Raw genomic sequence first — 8,175 nt, forward strand, 5'->3', positions numbered from 1 at the left:
ATTTACCAGGTTGTGGGTTGGGGTGTGTGCAGGAAGCAACTGATAGATGTTTCTCTCTCACATCGATGTTTCTTTCTCTAAAATCAATAATAATAAAATAAAAAATGTACTGTATTGTACACATATTTCAAAATGTATACAAATACAAAAATGACACATTAAACTCATCAGAGTGAAGAGGAGGAAGGATTGAGCTATAGGCTGTGTTAATCTGCTCAGGCTGCCGTAACAGAATGCCACAATCTTAACTAGACACTATTTCCTCACAGTTCTAGAGATTGGAAGTCCAAACTCAAGGTGCCAGTAGGGTTGGTTTCTGGTGAGGCCTCTCTGCAGAGGTTGTCGATAGCTGTCTCCTCACTGTGTCCTTACATGTCCTTCCTCTCTGCAGAGAGATCAGTGGTATCTCTTCTTATGACCCCAGACCTACCAGGTCAGGGCCCCACACTTATGACCTCCTTTCATCTTAATTACCTCCTTAAAGGCCCTATCTCCAAATATAGTCACTTTGTGGGTAAGGGTTCCACACATGAATTTTTGAGAAACACAAGTCAGTCCGTAACATGGGCTAAAAGGGACATAATAAAACCACAAGAAGTAGAGAAAGAAAATGGGCAGGATCCAGATCAAGCAGGCCCTTATAAGGCATAATAAGGAGACTAGCTTTTTTATTTTTTTAAATTTATTTTTATTGATTTCAGAGAGGGAGAGAGAGAAATATCAATGATGGATCCAGCCAGCAACCAGGCGTACGCCTGGACTGGGAATCGAACCATGACCTCCTGGTTCCTAGGTCGATGCTCACACTGAGCCATGCTGGCTGGGCTAGCTTTTTTTTAACTGCTTGCTTTTTTATTGTTGTTGTTAATCCTCACCTGAGGATATTTTTCCCATTGCTTTTTCAGAGAAAATAGAAGGGAGGGAGGGATGGGGAGAGAGCGAAACATCGATGTGAGAGAGCCCATGGACTGGCTACCTTCCCAACGTGCCCTGTCCAGCGGGTGGAGAGCCCAAGTATGTGCCTGCCCTTGACTGGGAATCAAACCTGCGATCCTTCAGTGTGCAGGCCCTAATCTACAAGAACCCACTTTGCCACACTGGCCAAGGCAAGGAGACTGGCTTCAAAGGCTCAGAGAGGCCCTGGTCTGTGTGGCTTAGTTGGTTGAGCATCCTCCTGTGCACTTAAAGGTTGCTGGTTCGATTCCAGGTCAGGGCACATGCCCAGGTTTTGGGTTTCGACTTGATAGGGGGAGGGGAGGTTGTGCAGGAGGCAGTTGATCAATGTTTCACATGGATGTTTCACTCTCTCCCTCTCCAATCCTCTCACTCTAAAAGTCTTTTAAAAAATAAAACTCAAGAAAAAAATCTTAAAAAAAAAAAAAGGCTCAGAACCCTACCTGGTTTGGCTCAGTGGATAGAGCGTAGGCCTGTGGACTGAGAGTCCTGGGTTTAATTCTGGTCAAGGGCACATGGGTGGGTTGCTGGCTCAAGCCCCAGTAAGGGGTGTGCAGGAGGTAGCCAATCAATGATTCTCATCATTGATGTTTCTATCTCCCTCTCCCTTCCTCTCTGAAATCAATAAAGATATATTTTAAAAACAAACAAATAAATAAAAATAAATTTTTTAAAAAGGCTCAGAAAAGTCACTCAGTTCATAAATGCTAAGATCAATTGGTATATAACTGATTGACTCCCAAGTTTATGTCATCTGAAACCACTGAGTCCTGATAACAAAGTGGAAATGTGTGTATTTCATTTTACATCAGGAAAATGGAGTTCAGAGAGGCCATATGACTTGCCTAAGGTCACATAGAAGAAATTCTGAGGTTTTTAAAATATATATATATTTTATTGATTTTTTTTACAGAGAGGAAGGGAGAGGGATAGAGAGTTAGAAACATTGATGAGAGAGAAACATCGATCAGCTGCCTCCTGCACACCCCCTATTGGGGATGTGCCTGCAACCAAGGTACATGCCCTTGACCGGAATCGAACCTGGGACCCTTCAGTCCGCAGGCCAACACTCTATCCACTGAGCCAAACCGGTTAGGGCTCTTTCTGAGTTTTATTGGCACTTTCTCTGTGCCAGTCTTTGTGTAAAACACTGAGGATATAGAAATTAAAAACATGGTCCCTGCCCTTAAAAAGCTCAGCCAGAATAGAAGAGACACCCAGGTAAGCAAATGTGGTCATCGGAGGGCCCTGCTAAAGGTGCTGGGAAGTCCAGAGGAGCCTAGGGTCAGCTGAGGAAGATTCCGGAGGAGGAAGAGTTCACCTGGTGCAAAAAGGGGGAAAGCTCAGAATGGGCGGAGCCAAGGATGTGGGCACTCGCTAAGGGAGAGGCCAGGTGGGGAAGGCTTTGGCTGCGGGTCAGAAATCTGACTTGATTCTGAGATCACTGGGGAACCCTGGAAGAGTCTCAAGCAGGGGATGCCTCGGCCAGGATTCTAAGGAAGGTCTCTCTGGCAGTTGTCCAATGACCTGTAGTCTTTTTTAGAATCCATTGCATTTAAAGAAAAAGAAATCCATTGTATGAGTTGGTGAGAAAAAATGATGGCCCCTCCCACCTCCAATCCTTTTATGGGTTTTATCACTTAGACCTAGGATTTTTTTTTTTTTTTTAACCATCCCTGTCAAAGCCTTCATCTCACTGCTAGACTGACCTGCTTCCTTCCTCTCTGCCCACACTCCACCTCCCACCAGGGTGATGCACCAGACAATGGGACTCGGGAGAAAGGTGTGCAAAGAACAGAGGGGTTCAGGCTTCCTATAGGGATGATGGGCAAAGGGATCCAGATGGTGAGGACCCCAGGTGTTCTTGGTCTTGGCTTTCCCCGCCTCTCTGGGTCAGTTAAGCATCTCAGCTTTCTACATTGCCCGCCCCCTTGTTTGCTGCACTCAACTTCCTGCCCAACCAGAGGAAGTGGGGAGAGACAGCAGGTACAGCAACAGCTACGGGGGCCATGGTGAGTCCTTCTGCCTACGAATCCAGGTCCCTAGGCCTCAACCGCAAGGGCAGCCAGGCTCAGGTCAACCCACAGGAGGCTGACTTCTAGCCCCGGAGATCAGGTTATACTGATGCCCTGACTGCTGCTCCCAGCAGCCTTGTATTGTCTCCCCCCACCAACAGGACAAGGAGTATGTGGGTTTCGCAGCCCTTCCCAACCAGCTGCACCGCAAGTCCATCAAGAAGGGGTTTGACTTCACGCTCATGGTGGCAGGTCTGGGGGCTTTGGAGGGGGTGGGTCCTCAAGAGACCCTGGCTGTCCTCTGACCCGACCAACTGGGCCTGTCCTGTCTACAGGGGAGTCGGGCCTGGGGAAATCCACCCTCATCAACAGCCTGTTTCTCACCAACCTCTATGAGGATCGGCAACTGCCAGAGGCCAGTGGTAAGACCCTCCCCATCCTCTCTAGGCATTCCACCCTCTCCTATATCCCTAGGCTACACTGTCTTCCTTTCCATCTGCGTCTCCCATGACTTTCTGGGGGACTCAGGCAGCTTACTGCTTCTTCCCCGAAAAAAATAGGTGGGGGCAATTGTGATACTGAGAGAGGAAATGTGCTGCCTCAGACCCTACCCAGTTCCCTGATCTCTTCCCGTGCCCATAGCTCGCTTGACACAGACACTGACGATTGAGCGTCGGGGCGTGGAGATCGAGGAGGGGGGTATTAAGGTGAAGCTGACCTTGGTGGACACACCTGGCTTTGGGGACTCAGTGGATTGCTCAGACTGGTGAGGAGTGGGGGAGGGAATGAGGGATAGTCTCCCAATATGGCTGGCTACTTGGTGGAAACGGAGGGGTCAGTTACAGGGCTGGTCTGCCCTGGCCTCCCACCCATCCCGACTGAAAGGTGGGGGGCATTTCTGGTGGCTGTGTGCCCCAAAGTGCCCTGTGCTTCCCGACATCTCACTTATGACCCTGCCAGTTTCCTGATTTCTTTGGTTGGAGACAAAGAAACTACTTCCCACCCCCACAGTCCGGCTAGTCTTGCCCCCTTCCCTGCCATGTGACCCCATCGCCCACCACATGCTCTCTCCCCTCCCACATCCCAGCTGGCTGCCCGTGGTGCGCTTCATTGAGGAGCAATTTGAGCAGTATCTTAGGGATGAGAGTGGCCTGAACCGGAAGAACATCCAGGATTCCCGTGTCCACTGCTGCCTCTACTTCATCTCGCCCTTTGGCCGGGGGTCTGGGGGTCGCCCTGGGGGTTGGGCATTTGGGGAGGGCTTGGGAGGTGACTCTGTATCCTGAGACCAAGCCCTGCCCAATCCTTGGTGCAGGCTCCGGCCCCTAGACGTGGCCTTCCTCCGGGCGGTGCACGAGAAGGTCAACATCATCCCGGTCATCGGCAAAGCAGATGCCCTGATGCCTAGGGAAGCCCAGGCTCTCAAGCAGAAGGTGGGTGTGGTGACTTCCGACCTTTGGCCCCACATGAAGCCAAAAGTCATGATCAAACCTGAACTCAGCTTTGACTCCTTTGATCTTGGGGTAGACTTCTTGGAGCATGATGGGTAATGCTATTAGAGAAAGTTTCTGAGGAAGGCAGGTAGTAAGCGGCCTGAAAGAGCCATGTCTCCGGAAGCTCGGGATGGAATCCCTGGGCTGGATGCTTAGCCTGTCTGAGGGCAGGAACATAGACATGATGACCCCTGATGGCCCCCGCCCTCCAGTGTCTGCAGAGCCCTCTCCCACTGTTCCTGCTTATATTTCTCTCTCCTGGTATTTTGGTATCTGCCTCATCTTAGAATCTTTCCAGGACTCTGCCTTGGCTGTTAGGGTGTCTTTGTCCGAGTCTTTTCACCCTATGACTCTCTCATTATCTCTGAGATTTTATGTTCATTTCTTTTGTTTGTTTTTTGTTAATCCTCACCCGTGGATATTTTTTCCATTGATGTTTTTTTTTTTTAAATTTTAAATTAAATTCAGTGATGCCCCTCCCTTGTGTGAGATTTGTGTGTTTTTTTAAAATATATTTTTATTGATTTCATAGAGGAAAGAAGAGGGAGATAGAAACATCAATGATGAGAGAGAATCATTGATCGGCTGCCTCCTACAAGCCCCCCACTGGGGATCGAGCCCACAACCTGGGCATGTGCCCTTGACTGGAATCAAACCTGGGACCTTTCAGTTTGCAGGCCGACGCTCTATCCACTGAGCCAAACCAGCTAGGGCTCCATTGATTTTTAGAGAGTGGAATAAACAGGGAGAGACACAGAGAGAAACACCGATGTGAGAGAGACACATCAATTGGTTGCCTCCCACACAGTCCCCTGCCAGGGCTGGGGATTGAGCCTGTAACTGAGGTACGTGCCCTTGACCAGAATTGAACTTGGGACCCTTCAGTCCGAGGGCCAACACTCTATCCACTGAGCCCAACTGGCTAGAGCTCTTTTCTTTTTTATTGATTTTAGAGAGAGAAGAGAGAGGGAGAGAAACATTGACATGAGAAACATGAATTGCCTCCTCCACACACCCTGACCAGGGACAGAACCTGAAACCTGGGCATGTGCCCTGACAGGAATCAAACCTTCAGCCTTTCGGTGCCCAGGATGATGCCCAACCAACTGAGCCACACAGCGCAGGGCTGCACTTTCAGTGCATTTCTCACCATCTGTCTTTCCTGTCTTGACCACCCAGTGTCTGTATCTAAGCACTTTTTTTTTGTTTGTTTGTTAATCCTCACTTGAGGATATTTTTCCATTGACTTATTTTTTTTTAATTTTTAAAATATATTTTATTGATTTTTCACAGAGAGGAAGGGAGTGGGAGAGAGAGTCAGAAACATCGATGAGAAACATCCATCGATCAGCTGCCTCCTGCACACCCCCCACTGGGGATGTGCCCGCAACCAAGGTACATGCCCTTGACCGGAATCGAACCCGGGACCCTTCAGTCCGCAGGCTGACGCTCTATCCACTGAGCCAAACCCGTCAGGACTTTTCCATTGACTTTTAGAGTGGGAGGGGGAGAGACAGAGAAACATCAATTGGTTGCCTCCTGCACGTGCCCCAACCAGGGCCAGGGATCAAACTGCAACCTAGTTACGTGCCCTTGACTGGAATCGAACCTAGGACCATTCAGTCCACAGGCTGATGCTCTGTCCACTGAGCCAAACCGGCTAGGGCAAGTGTCAGTATCTGAATCTGTCTCAGCCATGCAATATCTGTTCACAGCCTCTGTGATTCTCACTGTCTCTGCATCTGTTTCCTCTGAGATACGGGACCAGTTGAAGGAGGAGGAGATCAACATCTACCAGTTCCCCGATTGTGACTCAGATGAAGATGAAGACTTCAAGAGGCAGGATGCAGAGATGAAGGTGCAGAGGCAAGGGAGGAAGGGGCAGGGAAGCAGGGGAGGCAGAGGTGGAGGCGGAAGCCGAGAAAGAAGTTTCTGCCCTTGAGGGGCAGTGGTGATCCCTGATTCCTGCCCTATAGGAAAGCATCCCTTTCGCAGTTGTCGGTTCATGCGAGGTAGTGAGGGACATCGGCTCCCGACCAGTGAGGGGTCGCCGCTACTCCTGGGGTACCGTGGAGGGTGAGTAAGGCTGCGCATGCATTCTGTGGCCAGCAGGAGCCCAGGCCACCTCCAAGTCAACCGCACCCAACATGTGATGGTGGGTGAGCTCTGGTCTTGGAGGTCCTAGGAGCCAAATGAGAGGTCTTTGAGCTGCAGAGCGTGGACCCTCCCCTACAGCGGGGTAGGATTTCGGGAAGACCTTACCCAGAGGGTGGGACTGGACCGGAAGCTTCCTGATGCACGCGGTCCGTCCCCCAGTGGAGAACCCACATCACTGCGATTTCCTGAACCTGCGACGGATGCTGGTGCAGACACACCTGCAGGACCTGAAGGAGGTGACACACGATCTGCTCTATGAGGGCTACCGGGCCCGCTGTCTACAGAGCCTGGCCCGGCCCGGGGCTCGTGATCGGGCCAGCCGCAGGTGAGAGCCATAGGAGTTGACTCATAGGTGCTTCCATGACTCCAGATCTTTTCCGCAAAGTCTTTCCCCACCCAGCTTGCTTCCGGCCCTAACCTCAAGGACAAGAGCCCCCCTCCTAGAGTCCAACCCCCTTCCAGGCCCGGCCTCGGGGTCGTGACCCACACAACCACGGTCCCGCCCTTGGTTCCTATTCCTTTTCCTCCCCCCCTAGTAAGCTTTCCCGCCGGAGCACCGCTGAGATCCCGCTGCCCATGCTGCCCATGCTGCCCCTGGCCGAGACGGAGAAGTTGATCCGCGAGAAAGACGAAGAGGTGAGCAAGCACCTCGCCTCCCCCCTGACCAAAGCCCCGGTCCTCTGCGCAGAAGTCCCTCTCTGGCCACGCCCGGCCCCACCGCCTGCAATCTTGCCCCGCACAGCTGCGTCGCATGCAAGAGATGCTGGAGCAGATGCAGGCCCAGGTGCAGCAGAGCCAGGCCCAGGGCGAGCAGTCGGACGCTCTCTGAGGACCCCGCCCGGGTGCAGCTTTACCTCAGCTCCGCCTTCCTCCGTCTCTTGTCCAATCCCCGAGCCCCAGGCTGCCCGGCGCCTAACCCCGGAGCCCGGCGCCTAACCCCGGAGCCCGGCGCCTAACCCCGGAGCCCGGCGCCTAACCCCGGAGCCCGCTGGTGCACTGGGCTCGGGGCAAACAGGTTCTCCCAATCCCAGAGCGGGGAGTCCTGCCTTTGGTCCCGCCCCACCCCGCCCTCCGCCCCTCCCGGAGCCGGAGCTTCAGCCCAGCCCCGCTAAACCCAGCAGTGTCTTCCATAAAAACTGTTTCAGCCCTGACCAGTGTGGCTCAATTGGTTGGCCGTTGTCCTCTGCACCGAAAGGTCACTGGTTGGACTCCGGCTGGGGTGCGTTCGGGAGGCAACTGCAACCGATCCATGTTCCATGTTTCTCACATCGATGTTTCTCTCTCAAATAGATGTCATTTTCTCTCTAAGATCAATTAAAAAATTAAAAAACAGCTCTAACCGGTTTGGCTCAGTGGATAGAGCGTCAGCCTGTGGACTCAAGGGTCCCAGGTTCGATTCCGGTCAAGGGCATGTACCTTGGTTGTGGGCACATACCCAGTGGGGGGTGTGCAGGAGGCAGCTGATCGATGTTTCTAACTCTCTCTCCCTCTCCCTTCCTCTGTAAAATATCAATAAAATATATTTTTAAAAATTAAAAAACAAAGCTAAGTTTCCT

The 8,175-nt window shown here is 51.6% G+C and overlaps 1 protein-coding gene across 1 annotated transcript; it reads left to right on the top strand.

Annotated features, from left to right (window-relative positions):
* The first annotated feature begins 2,778 nt into the window (after positions 1-2,778).
* On the top strand, positions 2,779-7,544 carry SEPTIN1 (septin 1). Its single transcript, XM_028127498.2, has 12 exons — positions 2,779-2,799; positions 2,865-2,966; positions 3,131-3,221; positions 3,305-3,391; positions 3,612-3,735; positions 4,057-4,191; positions 4,285-4,402; positions 6,219-6,320; positions 6,439-6,538; positions 6,779-6,944; positions 7,156-7,255; positions 7,362-7,544. The coding sequence occupies exons 1-12, from the start codon at positions 2,779-2,781 to the stop codon at positions 7,446-7,448; spliced, it is 1,233 nt and encodes a 410-aa protein (XP_027983299.2). The 3' UTR covers positions 7,449-7,544.
* The last annotated feature ends 631 nt before the right edge of the window (positions 7,545-8,175 follow it).

This window comes from Eptesicus fuscus, chromosome 4 (genome assembly GCF_027574615.1).
Source record: "Eptesicus fuscus isolate TK198812 chromosome 4, DD_ASM_mEF_20220401, whole genome shotgun sequence".
NCBI lineage: Eukaryota > Metazoa > Chordata > Mammalia > Chiroptera > Vespertilionidae > Eptesicus > Eptesicus fuscus.

Bases quoted from the DNA above. Each gene is read 5' to 3' on its own strand.
- SEPTIN1 (XM_028127498.2), top strand. From the start codon at position 2,779: ATGGGCAAAGGGATCCAGATG. The intron at 2,967-3,130 runs GTGAGTCCTTCT...CCCCACCAACAG, and splicing joins CAACAGCTACGGGGGCCATG to GACAAGGAGTATGTGGGTTT. The intron at 3,392-3,611 runs GTAAGACCCTCC...CCGTGCCCATAG, and splicing joins GCAACTGCCAGAGGCCAGTG to CTCGCTTGACACAGACACTG.